The 24,629-nt window shown below is 44.4% G+C and overlaps 1 protein-coding gene across 2 annotated transcripts in view; it reads right to left on the reverse strand.

Annotated features, from left to right (window-relative positions):
* Positions 1–337: 337 nt before the first annotated feature.
* The window catches only part of hps1 (HPS1 biogenesis of lysosomal organelles complex 3 subunit 1), an 83,994-nt gene continuing 59,702 nt past the window's right edge, over positions 338–24,629 (reverse strand). The window contains exons 14-17 of one of the 2 annotated variants that reach the window (XM_063071360.1): positions 24,260–24,401; positions 19,268–19,381; positions 15,936–16,018; positions 338–2,057 (exon numbers count right to left, since the gene is read on the reverse strand). In XM_063071360.1, coding sequence (XP_062927430.1) covers positions 1,895–2,057; positions 15,936–16,018; positions 19,268–19,381; positions 24,260–24,401 — 502 coding nt within the window. In that variant the 3' untranslated portion in view covers positions 338–1,894. The remainder of the gene's footprint in view (positions 2,058–15,935; positions 16,019–19,267; positions 19,382–24,259; positions 24,402–24,629) is intronic. The other variant, XM_063071361.1, reaches the window with a different exon arrangement.

Below are 24,629 nucleotides of genomic sequence, written 5' to 3' on the forward strand. Positions count from 1 at the left end.
CATTTCCCTGCCCCAGGCCACTCAGTGATATTGTCACTCGAGCAACAGTAGATTATCCCGCGGGATTCTCAGACTGACAGGTAACTCGTCCAGTAATCCGGGCTGAGCTTTTCAAAATTATTTCCCTCCCCAAATCTAAAACACTTGAGGTGGAGCACCTCTCCAGCATATACCAAAGTTTCTAGAAACTGCATTTTTAAAATTATTTTTCATTTACTTCCTGGTTCCAGGACCTCACTTCTCCTAATCAGTTTGTTTTAGTTAAATAAATCTGTTATTTTACAATTTCCATCAAGTTTGTGCACAAAATTTCAACCAAATGTCATTAAGAGTTGCAATCAAAGTGAAGAGCACTGTGTTTAATCACCATCTTTTGACATACAAAAATACTCGATTATTTCATCAAAATAACCAGTCTCAGGTATTCAGCAGCAGCCCCGTTCACAAGCAGCGGTGCTGGTTCCAAAGGTTTATTGATTATTCATTGACAGAACTGAAACTATTATTAATGAGTAGACAACTCCATACGACAACCTGCACGACCACCGTTGATGTGACATATTTACAATGGTCCCTGCAATACTTTTCAACTGGGCAATGGTTACATTGACAGAAGAGGAAGAGTGGAGGGGTGGATAGGTGTGAGAGAAAGAAATGCATGGAGGGGGGTAGAGATTAAGCAGAGAAGGCTGGAATCATACAGCACAGAAACAAGCCCTTTGGCCCATCTTGTCCATGCTAAACTCCCATGGACTGCAACTGGACCATAGCTCTCCACATCCCTTTCATCCATACAAATATCCAATCTTCCCTTAAATGTTGAAGTTGAACCTGCATACATCACTTTCACTGGCAGCTCACTACACACTCACACCACTCTCTAAATGAAAAGCTCCCCCTCTGGTTCTGCTTAAATATTTTATCCATCGCCCTATCCTATGATCTCTAATTTTAGTCTCAGTGGAAAGTGTCTGGTTGTATTTACCCTATCTATACCCCTTAATTTTGTATACCTCTATGAAATCTATCCTTATTCCTCTGCAGTCCAGTCCTAACCTAATCAAGCTTTCCCTACAACTCAGGTCCTCGTATCCCAATAACATCCTTGAAAATTTTCTCTGCACTCTTTCAATCGTAGTTACCTCTTTTGTCCCTCAGATACAATATACAGATCAGACACCCAGACTCAGCTCATCTGACCCAAACTCAGCTTGATTGGCCTCTGCCAACAACAGGCTGGGGCAATTGCCCACACACGAGGACATCTGGTAGCTAATTCCACTCTGCATTTGCCGCTCCTTTGATCCAGGATCCAATATCATCCTTCACCTTGCCCAGAATCTGGAGCTGGGGTTATGTGGGAAAAGAACCAATCAGTCATCCCCACTGAACCACATCAGATCAATTGGGAGAACATGGCAACCGTGCATGTGGCTGATTGATAGCACGGTGAATCGACTGGACCTCCTAAACGTGCAGGGCTCTCTTTTAGTGCGGGCTTCCGGGCGCACACTTCTATCTTGGCAGGCTTGGTTTGTCACGCCCGCACTAAGTTGCCCAGTGTGTACTGTGGCTAACGTTCCTCAGCTATGACGGTTATTCCGACTGCCCCGTTGTCATTGTTGCTCAGCACATTCATAACATCCACACCCACCCACTCAGAATCTGCACTGTTCCTCAGCTACCCCCACTTTCTAGTATCTCAACATAAATACTGAGCCTGTATGCTCAGTAATAACTGAAGCCAAGCTATCTGATGACAGATGGGGGGGGGGGTAGAAAATCAGAAAGTATCCAGCCATTTCAAATTGAAAGCAAATTTACAGAGGGCCAGCCATGTCCACCAACAGAAAACTTTCTCCTGACTTCCGAATGATCCTTCTTTGGTATTGCTTTAGAACAGAGGGATATGAGAGGGCTCCCATAACTTGCGTGCTAGATTACAGCACTGCTGAATGATAAACTCTGTAGGAATGACACCAAGATGGATAGTGAAGAGCTCAAAGCATTTTATCATTTCCAAGCCGTGGTTCTTGCCGCAGTATCGTATCAGTTTCCTGGGGAGAAGACGAACACTGCATTAAATCACTTCGAAATTATAAAACAACTTTTACTGTCACCATTTTACACTAACAGAGTCATAGAACGCTACAGCACAAAAACAGGCCCTTCAGCTTATCTAGTCCACGTCAAACTATTATCCTGCCCACTCCCATCGACCTGCACCTGGACCATAGCCCTCCACACACTTCCCATCCATGTACCGATCCAAACTTCCCTTAAGCGTTGAAATTAAACTGACAGTGACCATTTTTTCGAGCAGCCTGTTCCACACTCACCTCCCTCATGAGTGAAGAAGTTCCCACTCATGTTCCCCTTAAACATTTCATATTTCACCCATAACCCATGACCTCCAGTTCAGGGGTTCCCAGCCTAGGGTCCACAGACCCCTCAGTTAATGGGAAAGGTCCACAGCATAAAAAAAGGTTGTGAACCCCTGCTCTAGTTGTAGTCCCACCCAACCTCAGTGGGAAAAGTCTGCTTCCATTTACCCCATCTACACCCTCATCATTTTTTTAAATATACTATTAGATGATGAATAAACATCAGCCATGACATCAGTTATAAATCATTGTCCTTTTTGTAAAAGTGCCGTGAAGTCTCTTCCAACATCAAAATGGACACAATATAATTAAGCTGTGTGCTATTTATAAATAATAATTATTAAGTACAAGATTATCCCACTAAATATACTATGATTTGTTATTAGTTGTGAACCAACGAATATTTGATATGTGACCCTAATACAACTTCCTCTTAAGTTATTAATCCTACGGATGTCCTTTTCAGTTCCAAAAGCAATGGATGTTGCTCAGAATTTAACCCTGGTATATTCACTTCTGAACGATGCGCTGACTGGATATTTATTGAATTGTTTTACTGGTATCTACTACGACAGTACACAAAATCAGAACCACAGCATAGAAAGAGGTTGTGGCAGCACCTGTGCAGCTCCATGTTCTCAGGCCTTGGCCACCATCCCCAGCAGTGGCTGACCACTGAATCAGTCTGGCAGGAGCCTCGGTTCAGCAGCAATGAGAACTGGCCATGAACGTCGGCTTCAGCAGTGGTTCTCAATCAACAAATTTTATAAAAACAAAACTTGCATATTGTTTTTTCCTCATCTGAAGCCTTGAGGCCAAATCCCCAGGATTTTACAGAACATAGTCAGAATTATGCAGCACAGAAAAGGCCCTTCGGTCCAACAACTCAGCTTGTTGGTGCAGTAGCGCAGTGGTTAGCACAACACTTCACAGTACAGAAGACCAGGGTTCAATTCCAGCCTCTGCCTATAAGGAGTTTTCATGATCGCCCCGTGATCACGAGGGTTTCTGACAGGTGCTTCAGTTTCCTCCCACAGTCTAAAGACCAGTTGGTAGGTTAATTGGTCATTATACATTGTCCAGTGATTAGGCTAGGATTATATCAGGATATTGCTGGCCAGCATGGCTCAAGGGCCGATTGCACACCGAATAAACAAACAAACACACTGTGGGCTGAAGGGCCTGTTCCTGCGCTGCACTCTTCCACTTTTGTCTGATCCCTTTAAAGTCCTGAATACTTAACATAACCCTTTATTCCTTGACTAAAGAGCTCCAGACTTTCCAACTTTAGTCAGCAGATCAGAAGCCTAAATTTAGAAGTCTTTCCTTGCATTGCCTCAAGATGACAACACCCATCATCACTGACCCCACCATCCAGGCCATGCCATCCTATCACAAGGCAGGCAGTACAGAGGACAGGTTCAGGAACAGCTGCTACCCTTCAACCACTCAGTTCTGACACCACCCTAATCACCACAATTTAACAATACTATGACAATTTGGATCACTGTGCACTATAATGGACTGTGTTTCCTTTTCTTTTAGTCATGCACTTCCTTATAAAGGTTGTGTATAATTCAAGTTTAACCTGTAATGCTGCTGCAATTTTTCCCATTATACATGTACATACTGCGCATGTACTTCTGTAATAACAATAAACTCCACTTTGACCTTTCTTTCTTCTACTTTTGTCTCCTTCCTCCATTATTCAGTGAAAAATCACCTTTCAGAACAAGCACACAGAATAATAAAGCTCACTTCCCCAAAAGGGTTCTGGTAAACGAGTTGGAGACTTCACCTCTCATAAATCTACTTCTCAGCAATCAAGTCGATCAAGATCTGAATGGCTCACTCAGCAGACAGACAGCTGATTGGGCAATCAAGGTCCGGTGACCAAGCTGCTTGAAAATCTCAAACAAATAAAGAGGGGTAGCTCAAGCAAAGTGGCCAGTGAAGGAGTGGAGCTTTGAGGAGAAGAGGCGGAGGATGAGCTTGCTCCAAGTTAGGCTTTACAATGCCTCCTGAGACGGTGATGTGCCTCTCATGTGAGATGTGGCGGTCTTACGGCTGATTTATACTTCTGCGTCAACGCGTCGCCGCAAACCCTATGCAAGGCTGACGTGGAACCCTACGCGTGAGCTTGCGTTGCCGCGACGCGCACCTCTCCCAAAATGTAACCGCGCGTCGCGGCAACGCAGACTGCAGCAGCTGTGATTGGTCCGCTTGGTAGCATCGCATGTCATCCTACGCTACAATAGCTTCCCATTGACCGACTGAAGGGTAGGGAAGGAACTCTGGCTGCAATGCTTTCCATAAAGCTTTACAGACCTCCGAAATTATGGAGGACGCATTTCGCACGAATAAAGACGCTCGCGTCTTGTTTACCCCGAGACTACCATGACCACGAAGCCTTGCGCGGGCAGGTGAGTGCGCATGCGTGACGTGCGCGAATTGCAACACGACGCAGACACACCAACGCAGAAGTATAAATGCTCAACGTGCGTAGGCCACTTGCCTAGGTTACGGCGTCCAGTTAACGCTGAAGTATAAACCAGGCTTGGGGAACTCCCCTCTCCTGCAGGGTCACATCTGCCAGAAGTGCATGTGGCTGGGTGATCTGGAAGACCGTGTAAGGAATCTGGAGCAGCAGATGGCTGACCTTCGACTCATAAGGGAGAATGAGGCAGTCATAGATGAGAGCTACAGGGAGGTAGTCACACCTAGGCTGTCGGAAGCAGGTCGTTGGGTGACAGTCAGGGGGGGAAAGTGAAGGTGAGCAGACAGGTCGTGCAGAGCACCCCTGCAGCCATTCCCCTGAATAATAAGTTTACCGTCCTGGATACTGTTGGCGGGGACGACCGACCAGGGGTGAGCCACGGTGGCAGGGCCTCCGGCACTGAGTCTGACCCTGTGGTGTAGAAGGGTGGGATGGAGAAGAGGAGAGCTGTCATCATTGGAGACTCTATAGTCAGGGGAGCAGACAGGAGATTTTGTGGACGTGAGAAGGACACCCGCATGGTTTGTTGCCTCCCGGGTGCCAGGGTCCGGGATGTCTCTGACCGGGTGCACGACATCCTGGTATGAGAGGGAAAGCAACCAGAAGACATGAAGTCCTGAAGTGTGAGTTTTGGGAACTAGGCAGAAGGCTGAAGAACAGGACCTCAAGGGTGGCATTCTCAGGATTGCTGCCAGTGCTACGTGACAGTGATGGTAAGAATTGGAGGGGATGGCAGTTGAATGCGTGGCTGAGGAGTTGGGGCAGGGTTTTAGATTTTTCGATCATTGAGATCTCTTCTGGGGAAGGTGAGACCTGTACAGATTGGATAGGTTGCACCTGAACTCGAGGGGGAGAAATATCCTTGCAGGTAGGTTTGCTAGCATGGTTCAGGAGGGTTTAAGCTAATTTGCGAGGGGGATGGGACCCAGAGCGATAGAGCAATGAAAGAAGTGCATGGAGTAAAGCCAGATCTAACATACAGAGAGGCTTTGAGGAAAGAGAAGCAGAATAAATGGTGTAAAGACAGTAAGGTAGAAGGGCTGAAATGTGTGTACCTCAATGCAAGAAGCATCAGGAACAAAGGTGATGAACTGAGAGCTTAGATACATACATGGAATTATGATGTAGTGGCCATTAGAGACCGTGCTGGCACCAGTGCAGGAATGGATTCTCAATATTCCTGGATTTCAGTGCTTTAAAAGGGATGGGGGGAAGGGGAGGAGGGGTGGCATTACTGGTCAGGGATACTATTACAGCTACAGAAAGGGTGGGTAATGTAGCAGGAACCTCTTGAGTTAGTATGGGTGGAAGTCAGGAAAAGGAAAGGAGCAGTTACTCTATTGGGGGTATTCTATAGGCCCCCGGTAGCAGCACAGATACCGAGGAGCAAGTTGGGAGGCAGATTTTGGAAAGGTTCAAAAATAACAGGTTGTTATCATGGGTGATTTTAACTTCCCTAATATTGATTGGCGGGCACCTTTATTAGTTCCAATGGTTCAGATGGGGCAGAGTTCATTAAGTGTGTCCAGGATGGATTCCTGTCAAAGTATGTTGACAGGCCAACTGGAGGAATGCCATACTAGATCTAGTACTAGGTTACGAACCGGGTCAGGTCACAGATCTCTCAGTGGGTGAGCATCTGGGGGACAGTGACCACCACTCCCTGGCCTTCAGCATTATCATGGAAAAGGATAGAATCAGAGAGGACAGGAAAATTTTTAATTGGGAAAGGGCAAATTATGAGGCTATAAGGCTAGAACTTGCGGGTGTGAATTGGGATGATGTTTTTGCAGGGAAATGTACTATGGACATGTGGTCAATGTTTAGAGATCTCTTGCAGGATGTTAGGGATAAATTTGTCCCAGTGAGGAAGATAAAGAATGGCAGGGTGAAGGAACCATGGGTGACAAGTGAGGTGGAAAATCTAGTCAGGTGGAAGAAGGCAGCATACATGAGGTTTAGGAAGCAAGGATCAGATGGGTCTATTGAGGAATACAGGGTAGCAAGAAAGGAGCTTAAGAAGGGGGCATGAGAAGGCCTTGGCGAGTAGGGTAAAGGAAAACCCCAAGGCATTCTTCAATTATGTGAAGAACAAAAGGATGACAGATGTGATGGTAGGACCAATTAGAGATAAAGGTGGGAAGATGTGCCTGGAGGCTGTGGAAGTGAGCGAGGTCCTCAATGAATACTTCTCTTCGGTATTCACCAATGAGAGGGAACTTGATGATGGTGAGGACAATATGAGTGAGGTTGATGTTCTGGAGCATGTTGATATTAAGAGAGAGGAGGTGCTGGAGTTATTAAAATACATTAGGACGGATAAGTCCCCGGGGCCTGACAGAATATTCCCCAGGCTGCTCCACGAGGCGCGAGAAGAGATTGCTGAGCCTCTGGCTAGGATCTTTATGTCCTTGTTGTCCACGGGAATGGTACTGGAGGATTAGAGGGAGGCAAATGTTGTCCCCTTGTTCAAAAAAGGTGGTAGGGATAGTCTGGGTAATTATAGACCAGTAAGCCTCATGTCTGTGGTGGGAAAGCTGTTGGAAAAGGTTCTTAGAGATAGGATCTATGGGCATTTAGAGAATCATGGTCTGATCAGGGACAGTCAGCATAGCTTTGTGAAGGGCAGATCATGTCTAACAAGCCTGATAGAGTTCTTTGAGGAGGTGACCAGGCATATAGATGAGGGTAGTACAGTGGATGTGATCTACATGGATTTTAGTAAGGCATTTGACAAAGTTCCACACGGTAGGCTTCTTCAGAAAGTCAGAAGGCATGGAATCCAGGGAAATTTGGCCAGGTGGATTCGGAGTTGGCTTGCCTGCAGAAAGCAGAGGGTCACGGTGGAGGGAGTACATTCGGATTGGAGGGTTGTAACTAGTGGTGTCCCACAAGGATTGGTTCTGGGACCTCTATGGATGTGGGGGTAGAAGGGTGGGTTGGCAAGTTTGCAGACGACACAAAGGTTAGTGGTGTTGTAGATAGTGTAGAGGATTGTCAAAGATTGCAGAGAGACATTGATAGGATGCAAAAGTGGGCTGAGAAGTGGCAGATGGAGTTCAACCCGGAGAAGTGTGAGGTGGTACACTTTGGAAGGACAAACTCCAAGGCAGGGTACAAAGTAAATGGCCGAATACTTGGCAGTGTGGAGGAGCAGAGGGATCTGGGGGTACATGTCCACAGATCTCTGAAAGTTGCCTCACAGGTAGATAGGGTAGTTAAGAAAGCTTATGGGGTGTTAGCTTTCATAAGTCGAGGGATAGAGTTTAAGAGTCGTGGGGTAATGATGCAGCTCTATAAAACTCTGGTTAGGCCACACTTGGAGTACTGTGTCCAGTTCTGGTCACCTCACCAGGAAGGATGTGGAAGCATTGGAAAGGGTACAGAGGAGATTTACCAGGATGCTGCCTGGTTTGGAGAGTATGCATTATGATCAGAGATTAAGGGAGCTAGGGCTTTACTCTTTGGAGAGAAGGAGGATGAGAGGAGACATGATAGAGGTGTACACGATAATGAGAGGAATAGATAGAGTGGACAGCCAGTGCCTCTTCCCCAAGGCACCACTGCTCAGTACAAGAGGACATGGCTTTAAGGTAAGGGGTGGGAAGTTCAAGGGGGATATTAGAGGAAGGTTTTTTACTCAGTGGTTGGTGCGTGGAATGCACTGCCTGAGTCAGTGGTGGAGGCAGATACACTAGTGAAATTTAAGAGACTACTAGACAGGTATATTGAGGAATTTAAGGTGGGGAGTTATATGGGAGGCAGGGTTTAAGAGTCGGCACAACAATGTGGGCCAAAGGGCCTGTACTGTGCTGTACTATTCTATTTTCTATGAACTTCTCCTTACTCTCAGCTCCTACTTCAAGAATTTTATTATCTTCGCTGGAAGTTCCTATAACTCTCAGGATCAACCTGCAACATTTCAATGTCCTTCATTACAGACCCTGACCAGGTTATATTCAAGCAGTTGGTAAGTTGGAAATGCTGATACAAACTGAGTTCCCAGGCAGCAGTGGATGCCTCCTGCCCTGCAGCAGTCAAATCAGCTGTACAAAATACCGCAACATTGGAGCAGAATTAGGCCATTCAGCCCATCGAGTCTGACCATTTCATCACAAGTTTGTGTTACAGAAGGCTTTGGAATGCAAAGGTGCGCATACACTGGGCTCCAGGGTGCGCTTGAAACATCACCAGTCCCCTACTGCAGTGTTCCAGAACCACCTTCACGCAGCTAAGGCTTGGGAGGAGAAGGTGAGAGTCATGAGAGAGAAAAAAAATAACAACACTCAGGGGATTCTTAATAAGACCATAAGACACAGCAGCACAAGTAGGCCATCTGGCCCATCGAGTCTGCTCGCATTCCATCACGGCAGATTTATTTTCCCTCTCAACCCCATTCTTCTGCCTTCTTCCCGTAATCTTTGACATCCTCACTGATCACTTGTCTGCAGAGCACAGGACCTTTCTTGGCGAACAGCATATCACAGAGATGGCGACAGTTCCTCATGAACTTCACGTGCCAGTTATAAAAAGCGAGTGAGTAGGGCCTGTAGGAACACGTGCGGAGTGGGAGATTGCCTGGGTTAATAGTAACTAGTGTTAATTAGCAAGGGTCAATAAAGAGAAACAGGGTTTGAGCAGAACAGCCATCGTTGGAGTGGCCACTGTTAGAGTGAGCAGAGTTAAAGTGGCCAGGCTTTGGATCAGCAGACACAGGCTACAAATTAAGTCTTGAGAGGTTAGAGGCAGCAAGTGATGCTGGATATTAGTTCAGGTAGTGGAATGCTCCTCTTGTGAGATGTGGCACTTCAGGGTACCTAGCAGTCTCTGATGACTACATCTGCAGGAAGTGAACCCAGATTCAGCTCCTGGACGCACACAGGACAATCTGGGAGGCTGAGAACTTTTACTGAGGTGGTCACACTCAGGGTGCAGGCTTCAGATAGGAGATGGGTGACCCCCAGGAGAAGCAAGGGCGGTAAACAGTCAGTGCAGGGTTTCCCTGTGGCCATCCCCCACCCCCCAGCAACAAGTATCCCCCTTTAGATACTGCTGGGTGTGAGACAATGCCCTTTTGGGGCACAGCAAACAGCAGCAACCAGGCCAGGGCCACTGTGGGCTGCCTCTGAGGCTCAGCAGGGAAGGGCAAAGTCAGGCAGAGCGGTAGTGATAGGAGACTCAATAGTTAGGGGCCGCATCAGAGAAGCCAGGATGGTGTGTTGCCTCCCAGCACGTCTCAGAGTGGCTGCAGAAGATCAAGAGGGAGGGTAAGCAGCCAGAGATGGTGATGCACAATGGCACCAATCACATATGTAGAGAGGGGAAAAGAAACCCTGCACAGTGAGTGTAGGGATTTAGGGGAACAGGATCTCCAAGTACCACTCTCCACCACATGCTCGTCAAAGCAGGGATAGGATAACAGCACAGATGAATGTGTGGCTGAGGTGGTGGTGCAGGGGGCAGGATTTCAGATTTCTGGATCATTGGGACCTCTTCTGGGGAAGGTAACACCTGTACAATAAGGATGGGTTACACTTGAATGCAAGGGGACCATTATTCTTGTGGGCAGATTTGACAGACGTGTGGGGGAGGGTTTAGACCAAGTTGGCAGGGTAGAAGGAACTGGAGTGATGGGGCTGAGGATAGGGCAGCTGGCAGAAGTCAATGTAATGTGCAGTGAGACTGAGGGCCGTCAGCAGATGATAAGAGTGAAAATGCAGTTGGTGAGATGAGGTGAAGTATAATGTAGGGCCAAAATTGAAAAGCTGATGAATACAGGTATGAAGGTGTTATATTCAAATGCACCCAGTATACGGAATAGGGTAGAGGGAGTGATCTTGTAGCATAGTTGGAGATTGGCAGGTATGATGATGTGGGCATTACTGAGTCGTGGCTGAAAGAAGATCACAGTTGGGAGCTTAACATCCAGGGACAAGACATTGTATCGAAAAGACAGGCAAGTAGGCAGAGGTGCTGGGATGGCTCAATTGATAAAATATGAAATCTGATCTGATGTCACCTCTTTCTAAGGATTTGAAAATGCAGAATCAATGTGGGTAGAATTAGGAAATTGCAAAGGTAAAAAGACCCTGATGGGAATTACATAGAGGCCCCTGAACAGTAGCCAGGACATGGGATATAGATTTCAATGAGAAATAGAAAAGGCAGGTAATAATGGGGGATTTCAATATGCAGGTAGATTGGGAGAATCAGGTTTGTACTGGATCCCAAGAGAGAGAATTTGTACAATGCCTACAAGATGGCTTTTTAGAGCAGCTTGTAGTTGAGCCTACCAGGGGAAATAAAACTCTGGACTGGGTGTTGTGCAATGACCCAGATTTGATTAGGGAGCTTAAGGTAAGGTAACCCTTGGGAGGCAGTGATCATAATATGACAGAATTCACCCTGCAGTTTGAAAGGAAGAAGACAACGTCAGATGTACCAGTATTACAGTGGAGTAAAGGGAGCTACAGAGAAATGAGAGAGGAACTAGCCAAAGTTAATTGGAAGGGGACACTAGCAGAGATGATGGAAGAACAGCAACGGCTGGAGTTTCTGGGGCAATTTGGATAGATGTACCCCAAAGGGAGGATCAGCCAACCATGGGTGGCAAGAGAAATCCAAGACAGCATAAAAGCAAAAGAGAGGGTAGTTAGAGGATTGGGAAGCTTTTTAACAAACAGATGGCAATTAAAATAAATGAGAGAAAATATGAAATATGAAGGAAATATAAAGCCAAAAATATCAAAGATGAAAGCAAGTTTTTTCAGATAGATAAAGAGTAAAATGGATTGCTGGAAATTGATGTTGCAGAGGTAGTAATGGGGGACAAAGAAATGGTGTATGAACTGAATATGCATTTTGCATCAGTCTTTACTGTGGAAGACACTAATAGTATGCCAGATATTTGAGAGTGTCAAGGGGAGGAAGTGAGTGTAGTTGCTATCACCAAGGAGAAGGTGCTTGGGAAGCTAAAAAGTCTGAAGGTAGCCAAGTCTCCTGGACCAGATGGACTACTTTATACTTTATTGTCGCCAAACAATTGGTACTAAAACGTACAATCATCACAGCGATATTTGATTCTGCGCTTCCCACTCCCTGGATTACAAATACTAAATATTAAAATTATTAATAATAGTACAAATTAGTAAATAAAAAATTTAAATTATAAATAGAAAATAGAAAAATGGAAAGTAAGGTAGTGCAAAAAAACAGAGAGGCAGGCCCGGATATTTGGAGGGTACGGCCCAGATCCGGGTCAGGATCCGTTCAGCAGTCTTATCACAGTTGGAAAGCTGTTCCCAAATCTGGCCGTACGAGTCTTCAAGCTCCTGAGCCTTCTCCCGGAGGGAAGAGGGACGAAAAGTGTGTTGGCTGGGTGGGTCGTGTCCTTGAATATCCTGGCAGCACTGCTCCGACAGCACGCGGTGTAAAGTGAGTCCAAGGACGGAAGATTGGTTTGTGTGATGTGCTGCACCATGTTCAGGATCTTCCACAGCTTCTTTTGGTCTTGGACAGGACAACTTCCATATCAGGTTGTGATGCACCCTAGAAGAATGCTTTCTACAGTGCATCTATAAAAATTAGTGAGGGTTTTAGCGGACAGGCCAAATTTCTTTAGTTTTCTCAGGAAGTAAAGGTGCTGGTGGGCCTTCTTGGCAGTGAACTCTGCTTGGTTGGACCAAGTCAGGTCATTTGTCAAATCAAGTCAGAATAAACCTAGGGTTTATTCTGGTTGGGTGCTGGTGACAAGTGTCGTTCCTCAGGTGTTGGTGTTGGAACTGCTTCTTTTCACATTATATGTCAATGATTTGGATAAGGAATTGATGGCTTTGTGGTCAACTTTGCAGAGAGTACAAAGACAGGTTACAGTACAGTTGCAGATTGGCAGGTATGATGTTGTGGGCATCACTGAATCATGGCTGAAAGAGGATTATAGCTGGGAGCTTAATGTCCAAGGATACACATTGTATCGAAAAGATAGGCAGGAAGGCGGGGGGGTGGTTTGCTCTGTTGGTAAAAAAAATTAAAATCAAATCATTAAAAACAGGTGACAGAGGGTCAAAAGGTGATGAATCATTGTGGATAGAGCTAAGGAACTTCAAGGGCTAAAAGAAACTCTGATGGGAGTTGTATACGAACCCTGAACAGTACCAAGGATGTGATCTACATATTACAATGGGAGATAGAAAACGCATGCCAATTGGCAATGTTACAACAGTCATGGGGGGCTTCAATATGCAGGTAGATTTTTGGAAAAATCAGCTTGGTGCTGGATTCCAGGAAGGGGAATTTCTAGAATGCCTACGAGATGGCTTTTTAAGGGCAGCTCGTGGTTGAGCCCACTAATCAACTCTGGTTCATTGCATAACACCCAATCCAGAATTGCTTAAGGTAAGCTTAAGCTTCGAGAGCTTAAGGTAAAAGAACCCTTAGAGGACAGTGATCATAATATGATAAATGTCACCCTGAAATTTGAGGAGGAGAAGCTAAGGTCAGATGTATCAGTATTGCAGTGGGGTAAATGCAATTATAGAGGCATGAGAGAGGATTTGGCCAGAACTGACTGGAAAAGAACACTGGCAGGGATGACAGCAGAGCTGCAATGGCTGGAATTTCTGGAAGCAATTTAGAAGGCACCGGATATACAATTCCCAAAGAGGAAGAAGTATTCTAAAGTTGACACAACTGTGGCTAATGAGAAGTCAAAGCCAACATAAATGCCAAAGAGAGGGCATAACAGAGCAAAAAATAGTGGTAAGTTAGAGAGTTGGGAAGCTTTTAAAAACCAGAGGGCAACTAAAAATTCATTAAGGTAAAGATGGAATATGAAAGTAACCTAGCCAATAATATTAAAGAGGATACCAAAAGTTTCTTCAGGTACATAAAGTGTAAAAGAGAGGCAAAAGTGGATATCAGACCACTGGAAAACAATGCTAGAGAGGTTATAATGGGGGACAATGAAATGGTAGATGGTCTGAATCAGTATTTTGCATCAGTCTTCAAGACATTAACAGTATGCTGGCAGTTCCAGATGTCAGGGGTCATGAAGTATGTGAAGTTACCATAACTAGAGAGAAAGTTCTTGGGAAATTGAAAGGTCTGAAGGTAGGTAAGTCACCTGGACCAGGCAATGTACTCCACAGAGTTCTGAAAGAGGTAGCTGAAGAGATTGTGGAGGCATTAGTAATGACCTTTCAAGAATCACTAGATTCTGGAATGGTTTTGGAAGACTGGAAATCGCAATTGTCACTCCACTCTTCAAGGGATAGAGGCAGGAAGAAAGGAAACTATAGGGCAGTTAGTCTGACCTCAGTGGTTGGGAAGATGTTGGAGTTAATTGTTATGGATGTGGTTTCGGGATAATGGGAGGCACATGACAAAGGCCAAAGTCAGCACAACTTCCTTAAAGGAAAATTTTGCCTGACAAATCTGTTGGAATTCTTTGAAGAAATAACAAGCAGGATAGACAAAGGAGGATCCATGGATGTTTTCTACTTGGATTTTCAGAAGGCCATTGACAAGGTGCCATACGAGTCTGCTTAACAAGCTATGAGCCCATGGTGTTACAGGAAAGATTCCAGCATGCATGAAGCAGTGGCTGATGGGCAGGAGGCAAATAGTGGGAATAAAAGGAGCCTTTTCCGGTTGGTTGCCATTGACTAGTGGTGTTCCACAGGGGTCTGTGTTGAGACCGATTCTGTTTATGTTACATGTCAATGATTTGGATGATGGGAATTGATGGCTTTGTTACAAAGTTTGCAGTCGATATGAAGAAAGTTGGAGGAGCAGGTCATTTTGAAATAGTAAAGAAGCTACAGAAGGTCTTAGTTTAGGAGAATGGGCAAAGGAATGGCAGATGGAATACAGTGTGAGGAAGTGTATGATCATGCACTTTGGTAGAAGAAATGAAAGGGTTGACTCTTTTCTGAATGGTGAGAAAATACAAAAACCTGAGGCACAAAGGGACTTGGAAGTCCTTGTGCAGGATTCCCTAAAGGTTAACTTTCAGGTTGAGTCAGTGGTAAATAAGGCAAATACAATGTTAGCAAACATTTCAAAAGGATTGGAAGAGCAATGATGTAATGCTGAGCCTTTATAAGACTGCACTTGGAGTATTGTGAGCAGTTTTGGATCCTTATCTAAAAGATGTGGTGGCATTGGAGAGGGTCCAGAGGAGATGAAATGGTCAACACATGAGCATTTGATAGTTCTGGGCCGGTACTTGTTGGAGTTTAGAAGAATGAAGTTGGGGGGGGCGTGGGGGGGTCTCATTGAAACCTATCAAATATTGAAAGGCTCAGGCAGAGTGGACGGTTCCGAGAGTAGGTGATTCTTGGACCAGAGGGTAGCCTCAGAACAGAGGGCTGCCCATTTAGAACAGAGATTAAGGAAGTTCTTTAGCCAGAGAGTGATGAATCTGTGGAATGCATTGCCACAGACAGCTGTGGAGTCCAATTTATTGAATATATTTAAGGCAGAGGTTGATAAGTTCTTGGTTAGTAAGAGCATCAGCTGTGATTGGGAGATAGCAGAACAATGGGGTTGAGAGGGATAATAAATCAGCCTTGGTGAAATGACAGAGCAGACTCACTGGGCCCAGTGGCCTAATATTGCTCCTATGTCTTATGGCCTTACCTGTGCTTTAAATATACTCAGTGAGTTGAGTTGGATGCCTATAAGTGGGGGAGGATCTGTATTAGTTTAAGACTTTCAAGATGAAGAAACTTCCCTGCACTGCAAAAGCGGAAATAGCTAGACTCTGACCATTGCTTTTCATAAGACCATAGGACATAGGGGCAGAATTAGGCCACTCAGCTCATTGTCTGCCCTGCCATTCTATCATAGTATAGCAGAGGCACAAATTCAGCACCATGGTCCCAGCCCACATTTTACCCTCAGTACTCAACCTCAATGCCCCAGATTACCAGCATTGGCACTTTACATTTCAGTGTAGAGCAACTGCTTCAGATTTCCCACCAACTACTTTACCCTTCCCCAGTACCTCAACTTTAGACTTCAGAGCTAAAGAAGGTCTTGCAGCCACACTGTACCTGTAATAATCTCCAGTCAATATCCCGACAGGAGCGGAGTCATCTGACAGCACTGGCAGCTCTATGACTGGTAACTTGTATCCCTAATGAAGAGAGTAAGCAGCTCTAAGATACAGTAGTTTTTACGTAAATGTACGTACATAAAAGCACAAAACCAGATTGGAGATCTTTCACGCAGTTAACCATGTTGGATTTTGCCACGCACCGCATGATACAAGAGAGGGTGCAGACGAGATTTACCAGGATGCTGCCTGGATTGGTAAGCATGTCTTTTGAAGATAGGCTGAGCGAGGTGGGGCTTTTCTCATTGGAGTGAAAGAGGATGAAAGGTGACTTGACAGATGTGTACAAGATGATAAGAGGCATAGAGTGGACGGCAGAACTTTTATCCCAGGATGGAAAAGGCTAATACAAGGGGCATAATTTTAAAGGTGTTGGCAGGGGTTATATCAGCTACCTTTTTTTAATATATACAGAGTGGTGGGTTGGTGGAATGCATTGCCAAAGGTGGTGGTTTAGGCAGATACATTAGGGGCATGTAAGAAATTTTTAGATGATAGAAGCATGGAGGATGATGTAGGAAGGAAAAGTTGGATTGATCTTGGAGTAGATTCAGGTCAGCACGACACGGTGGACTGAAGGGCCTGTACTGTGCTGTACTGTTTCACATTCCAGAAGATATTCAGGAAAATTAAGGAAGGAGATAAACAGATGTAGGATTGGGTCCGTATGATTGAGGATATTACAGTATTAGTAACAATGAAAAGGAAGAATGGTCCAGGGTAATCAGTGGAAAAATTTAGCCTGGTGGGGTTGCTCAGTAGAGTTGACCTCACATCACAGGGTGTTCTCTATAAGCTGCCAACTCAGCAAAACTAAGCATTGGGTAGTATTTCTGGAGGAGATAGCTCGTGCACATTCACACAAAAGAGGAAAGTAGGTTATGAAAGCCCAAGTTTCCTGAATGGCTGGAATTATAAAGTAGGATAAAGGACACACAACAATTGTCAAATTAAAGCCAAGTATAAAATGAGTATCAGATTTATCACCCATATTGAGTATAGGAGTTGGGATGTTATGGGAAGGTTGTATAAGACATTGGTGAGGCCAAATTTGTAATATTGTGTACAGTTCTGGTCACCTAACTATAGGAAGGATATCAGTAAGATTGAAAGAGTGCAGAGAAGATTTACTAGGATATTGCTGGGTCTTCAGGAGTTGAGTTACAGGGAAAGATTAAACAGGTTAGGACTTTATTCCTTGGAGCGTAGAAGACTGAGGGGAGATTTGATAGAGGTTTACAAAATTATGAGGGGTATAGACAGAGTAAATGCGAGTAGGCTCTTTTCACTTAGATTAGGAGAGATAAATACGAGAGGACATGGTTTTAGGGTGAAAGGGGAAAGGTCTAACTTCACTTAGAGTGGTGGGAGTATGGAACAAGCTGCCATCTGACGTGGTAAACGTGGGCTCACTCTTAAGTTTTAAGAATAAATGGGATAGATACATGGATGGGAGAGGTCTGGAGGGTTATGGACTGGGTGCAGGTCAATGGGACTAGCGGAATGATGTTTCGGCACAGACTAGAAGGGCTGAATGGCCTGTTTCCTGTGCTGTAGTGTTCTATGGTCCTATGTACATATACAGCGTGAAATTTGTAGTCTCGTGGCAGAAGTACAGTGCAAAGACAAAGTTAATACAAAATACAACAATGAAAATACAAAGGGTGAGCAAGAAATAAAGGGTGGCAAAGGAGGAGAATGAAATAACAAAAATTAACACAGCAAAAGGGGATCCAGGAATCTTTAGAGGCACATAAAGGCAAGATGAAAGGACAGCCAATCAGGAGTGATATAGAACACTGATTCATGGACAGTTACTACTGATTAATATTTCCATGCATTCCCCAAAACTCATGTCAGCAAAACTGGCTTATGGTTCCATTTCCTATCACTCTCAATTATTGCAGTTATATTAAATAGGGATAGTGTTAGCTATCACATGGATAAATGGAAGTTGGCACAATGCCTTACATCGTCAGTGACTGGAGTTCAATTCTCACCGCGGTCGTTAAGGAGTTTGAACATTCTACCCGTGATCGCACTGGTTTCCTCTGGGTGCTCCAGTTCCCTCCCACATTCCAAAGACATACGGGGTAGGATCAGTACGTTGTGGGCACGCTATCTTAACGGAAGAAGCATGGCGAAACTTGCAGGCTGGCCCCAGTGCATCTCCCGACTGTGTTGGTCATTGACAAAAATTATATAGTTCATTGTATATGCGACAAATAAAGCTAATCGAGGAAGGCAACAAGGATTTGTCAAGGCAAATCACGTTTAACTAATCTGATAGAAAATGAGGTTCCAGGAGGTCATTGAGGAAAATATGGTTAAGGTGGTCCATATGAACTTTCAAAGGGCAAATAACAAACTTGTCATTAAGATTATAGCACTTACAATTCAAGGGGTTGCAGGAGCATAGGGAGGAAGGTAAAGGACAGTAACAAGAATGGTGGTGACGTCGGGCTGGAGGGAAATGTGGACTGGTGTTTCCCCAGGTTCAATGCCATCTTTCTTTTCCCCGTTACAATCTCAGTGGTCATTTTATTAGGTACCTCCTGTAATTAATAAAGCAGCTACTGTGTGTATGTTCATGGCCTTCTGGTGTAGTCCATCCACTTCACGGTTCAACGTTCTGTGCGTTCAGAGATGCTCTTCTGCACACTGCTGTTATGTGTGGTTATTTGAGTGACGTCACCTTCTAGTCAGCCTGAACAAGTCTGGCCATTCTCCTCCAACCTCTCAGTAACAAGGCGGTTTTGCCCACAAAGCTGCCACTCACTGGATTTTTTTTTGTTTTTCACACCATTCTCTCTAAACAGTAAAGACTGTTGTGTGTGAAAATCCCAGATCAGCGGTTTCTGAGATACTCAAACCACCCATCTGGCACTAACAATCATTCCACAGTCAAAGTTTCTTAGATCACACTCCTTCCCCATTCTGACGTTTGGTCTGAACAACAAATGAACCTCCTGACCACGTCTGCATGCTTTTATGCATTGAGTTGCTGCCACATGATTGTCTGATTAGACCTTTTTCATTATTGAGGTGTACAGAATACAGTATACTATGAACTACCACCCTCTGCCTTGTGTAGGCAAGACAATTCCTAATCCATATAGCCAAGTTTCCCAGGATCATTACCAAAGGCTCAACAATCTCTTCCCTCGCTTCCAGTGTAACCTGAGCTATATCTTGTACAGCCCTGGCTATATAAATTGAGTCTATATCAATTATTCCTTTGAACACCTACTTAAAATACAACATACTTACATCATTATTCTCAAACCAGAGGAAGTAACAGCAGTAGTAATCTCCGTCACGGAATGTCAGAGTGGTATACCCCTTCTGTAAGTATCTCAGGCCCATACCAACCAAAGACCACACCTAGCAAGATTAGAAAACCTTCAGTGAAAAATACTGTCGTATAAGCCTATGTAATGAAATAAAAAGTTTATCAAATTACATTTAGATAAATACAATAGCAACGATAGTACTGATCAGAGGGGTATATTAAAAATAGGAACTTTCCATACACCAGACATCCTGAAGAAGCAGCATTTTAAAAGCAGGATGACGCAACAGTGGCTGACAAGAGAAGTCAAGACTAACACAGAAGCAAAAGAGAGGGCATGTAATAGAGTGACAATTAGTGGAAATTGGAGGATTGGGAAATTAAAATAACAATAGAAGGCAACTAAGAAAACCCCACAAGGATGAAAAGATGAAATATGAAGGTAAGCTAGCCAATAACATCAAAAATGATACCAAAAGTTTTTTTTTAAATACATAGAGACTCAAAGAGAGTTCAGAGTATATATTGGGCAGCTGGAAAATGACAATGGAGAGATAATAACAGGAGCAAGGAAATGGTGGAGTAACTACATATTTTGCATCAGTCTTCACTGTAGAAGACACAAGCAGCATACTGGAGGTTCCAGTGTATCAAGAGGCAGAAGTGACTACAGTTGCTAATACTAGGAAGACGGTGCTTGGAAAACAAAGTTCTGAAGGCAGATAAATGACCTGGACCTGATATTTAAAAGAGGCTCCAACATTATTAATGAAGGCATTAGAAATGATCTTTCAAAAATCAACAGATTCTGGCATGGTTCTGGAGGACTGGAAAATTGCAAATGTCACTCCACTCTTCAAGAAGGGAGAGAGGCAGAAGAAAGGAAACTATAGGGCAGTTAGTCTGACCTCACTGGTTGGGAAGATGTTGAAGTTGATTATTATGGATGTGGTTTCGGGATAATGGGAGGCACATGACAAAGTAGGCCAAAGTCAGCATAGCTTCCAGAAATTAAAGCCTTGCCTGACAAACCTGTTGGAGTTCTTTGAAGAAATAACAAGCAGGACACACAAAGGAGAATCAGTGGATGTTTTGTACTTGGCATTTCAGAAGGCCTTTGACAAGGTGCCACACATGAGGCTGTTTAACAAGATAAGAGCCCAGTGTATTACAGGAAAGATACCAGCATGGACAGAGCATTGGCTGATTGGCAGGAGGCAAAGAGTGAGAATAAAGGGAGCTTTTTCTGATTAGCTACTGGTGATTAGTTCTGTTCCACAGGTGTCTGTGTTGGGACTGATTCTTTTTATGTTGTATGTCAACGACTGGGTGAAGAAATTGATGGCTTTGTGGCCAGTTTTGTGGATGATACCAAGGTAGGTGGAGGGACAGGTAGTGTTGTGGAAGCAGAGAAACTGCAGAAGGACTTGGACATATTAGGTGAACAGGCAAAGAGGAGGCTCATGGGATACAGCGCTGGGAGCGCAAAAGCCACAGTCTATTTTCTAAATGGGGAGAAAATGTAAAAATCCAGAATCTAAAGGGACTTGGGGGGTTCTCATGCAGGATTCCCTGAAGATTAATTGCAGATTGAGTTGGTGGTGAGGAAAACAAACGCAATTCATTTTAAGAGGAGTAGAATATAAAAGCAAGGATGTAAATCTGAGGCTTTTAAGGCATTGATGAGGCCTCACGAGTATTGAGAGCAGTTCTGGGTCCCTTATTTAGGGAAGGATGTACTTAGAGGAGGTTCATGACAATGATTCCAGGAATGAAAGGGTTAACGTATGAGCAGTGATTGATGGCTCTGGGCCCGTACTCACTGGAATTTAGAAAAATGAGGGGGGGAAATCTCATTGAAACCGATTGAATAGTGAAAGACCCGGACAGAGTGGATATAAAGCAGATGTTTCCTTTGGTGAGGGAGTCTAGGACCAAAGGGCACAGCCTCAGATTAAGTTCTTGATTAGTCAGGGCATGAGAGGTCACAGGAAGAAGGCAGAAGAAAGGGGTTGAGAGGGAAATGCATCAGCCATGGTGGAAGGGTGGGGCACATTTGACGGGGCAAACGGCCTAAATCTGCTCTCATGTCTTATGGTCCTCTGGAGGCCACACCTGGAGTATTGTGTTCAGTTTTGGTTGCCTCATTATAGGAATGATGTGGAAGCTTCAGAGAGAGTACAGCAGAGATTTACCAGAAGGCTGCCTGGATTAGAAAGCACATCTTCTGAAGAATGGTTAAGCGAGCTAGAGCTTTTGTCGTTGGAGTGACGATGAGAGGTGGTTTGATGCAATAGACAATAGGTGCAGGAGTAGGCCATTCAGCCCTTCGAGCTAGCACAGCCATTCACTGTGATCATGGCTGATCATCCACAATCAGTACCCCATTCCTGCCTTCTCCCCATATCCCTTGACTCCGCTATCTTTAAGAGCTCTATCTAACTCTTTCTTGAAAGAATAAATGCAAGTGTATAAAATGATCAAAAGCATAGATAGAGTGGATAGCCAGGGACTTTTACCCCAGAGTGAGAATTGCTAATAAGAGAGGATGTAAGTTTGAGGTGATTGAAGTATGGGAGGGGGTAATATCAGAGGCAAGAGACACACACAGTGTGCTAAGTGCATGGAATGCCAGCGGTGATGGTAGAGGCAGATACTTTAATAGATTCTTAGATAGGCACGTGGATGTGGGGGAGAATAACGAGGTTGATCATGTGGCACTGGGCTGTAGTTGTTCTATGTTCTATGTGGAGCTTCAACTGAAAGGGAAGTATTTAGAAATTGGGAGTTTATTCTCTTCCCCCCCCCCCCGCTCCCCCCACAGCAATGAAGTTTGAGTGATGGATTCAAGATCGACCAGATCATTACTTCAAAAGAGACTTTCATTTTCGCTTGGTAGGGACAACATTTACTGCCCACCTCTAACAGCCTGTGAGAAGATACAGTACCTTTGAGAAATACCACAGCTGTTGTAGTGAAGATGCTGTACATAATGTTTGGGGAAGGGTTTCTGGAATTCAAACTCAGCAATGATGAAGGACAGGAAGTGCATCGTCAAGGGAAAAGATCCCATAATCACTCAGAGCCTGGTGGCCAAGGTAGCGGACGATACAACGATAGGTGGAGTGACAGGTAGTGGTGTGGAAGTAGGGAGTCTGGAGAAGGACTTAGATTAGGAGAATGGGCAAAGAAGGGGCAATTGGAATACAATATAGGGAAGTATATGGTCATACACTTTTGGTAGAAAGAATAAAGACGTAGACCATTTTCTAAATGGGAGAAAAGTCAGAAATAGGAGGCAAAAGGACTTGTGAGCGTTGTGCAGGATTCCCCAGTGGTGAAATTGCAGGTTGAGCTGGTGTTGAGGAAGGCTTTTGCAATGATAGTATGCATTTAGAGAGGACTAGAATGTAAAAGCAAGGATGTGATGCTGAGGCTTTATAAGGCATTGGTAAGACCACACGGAGTATTGCGGGCAGTTTTGAAGGGCCTACGTAGTGGATACGAAGAGGAGATTTCCTATAGTGAGGGAGTCTGGGAACACAGGGGACAGCCTCAGAACAGAAGAATGTCCCTTTAGAACAGAGATAAGGAGGAACTTTTTAGCCAGAGGGTGGTAAATCTGTGGAATTCATTACCACAGATGGCTGTGAAGGCCAAATCATTGGGTATAATTAGAACTGAGGTCGACAGTACGGGAAAGTTACATACGTGGATAGAGTGTTGGCTGATTGGCAGGAAACAGAAGGTGGGAATAAATGAATCCCATTCTGGTTGGCTGCCGGTTACCAGTGGTGTTCTACAGGGGTCCGTGTTGGGGCTGCTTCTTTTTACGTTGTACATCAACGATTTGGATTATGGAATAGATGGCTTTGTGGGTAAGTTTGCTGATAATACGAAGATAGATGGGGGGGCCGGTAGTGCTGAGGAAATAGACAGTCTGCAGAGAGACTTGGATAGATTGGAAGAATGGGCAAAGAAGTGGCAAATGAAATACAATGTTGGAAAGTGTATGGTTATACACCTTGGTAGAAGAAATAAACGGGCAGACTATTATTTAAATGGGGAGAGAATTCAAAGTTCTGAGATGCAAGAATAGAGTATAGGAGCAGAGATGTGATGTTAAAGCTCTATAAGGCACTGGTAAGACCTCACTTGGAGTACTGTGTGCAGTTTTGGACTCCTTATTTAAGAAAGGATGTGCTGATGTTGGAGAGGGTTCAGAGAAGATTCACTGGAATGATTCCGGGAATGACAGGGTTAACATATGAGGAACGTTTGACCGCTCTTGGACTGTACTCCTTGGAGTTTAGAAGAATGAGGGGGGACCTCATAGAAACATTTCAAATGTTGAAAGGCATGGACAGAGTGGATGTGGCAAATTTGTTTCCCATGGTGGGGGAGTTTAGTACGAGAGGGCATGATTTAAGGATTGAAGGGCGCCCATTCAGAACAGAGATGCGAAGAAATTTTTTTAGTTAGAGGGTGGTGAATCTATGGAATGTTGCCACGGGCGGCCGTGGAGGCCAAGTCATTGGGCGTATTTAAGACAGAGATTGATAGGTATCTGAGTAGCCAGGGCATCAAAGGTTATGGTGAGAAGGCGGGGGAGTGGGACTAAATGGGAGAATGGATTAGCTCATGATAAAATGGCACAGCAGACTCGATGGGCCGAATGGCCAACTTCTGCTCCTTTGTCTTATGGTCTTATGATAGTTTCTTGATTAGCAAGGATGTCAAAGATTATGGAGAGAAGGCAGAAGAATGGAGTTCAGAGGGATAATAAATCAGCCATGATGGAAAAGCAGAGCAGACTCGATGGGCCAAATGTCCTAATTCTGCTCCTGTGTCTTATGGTCTTACAATTTAAAAGCCTTTTGGGAAATAGGAGTAATATCCAATAGTCCGGAAAATCTGCCATTCCAGCACCATAGTCATGAGGATGGCAGATGATCGCAGTTTTACTGTACCTTGCTTTTAATGAATGTAGCCAGTGGTCCTTTCCCCAGCTCTGTGGACTTCTCTGAAGTATTTAAGGAAGGTGCAATCATTTGGCCCATTGTCCTGTCCACGTAAATGAAATGGATCAGTCCTGGGAAGTCTTGCAGATAGGTATAGTCAAAGTCAAGGTCAACCAAATGCACAGCATTTACAGAACATAGGATTAAAAGATTACCAATCATCAAGTGATAACATTGAAGGCAATCTTTCTGTTTCTGCTTTAATGTTCTGGAGCTACAACTAAATTCAATGTAACTCAGTATGAGAGAATAATTTGTAGCAACTTTCACAGTTAAACAACAGTCCAAACCACTTTCCAGCCAGTGAAGTGATTTTCAA

Source organism: Mobula hypostoma, chromosome 19, assembly GCF_963921235.1.
Source record: "Mobula hypostoma chromosome 19, sMobHyp1.1, whole genome shotgun sequence".
Taxonomy (NCBI): domain Eukaryota; kingdom Metazoa; phylum Chordata; class Chondrichthyes; order Myliobatiformes; family Myliobatidae; genus Mobula; species Mobula hypostoma.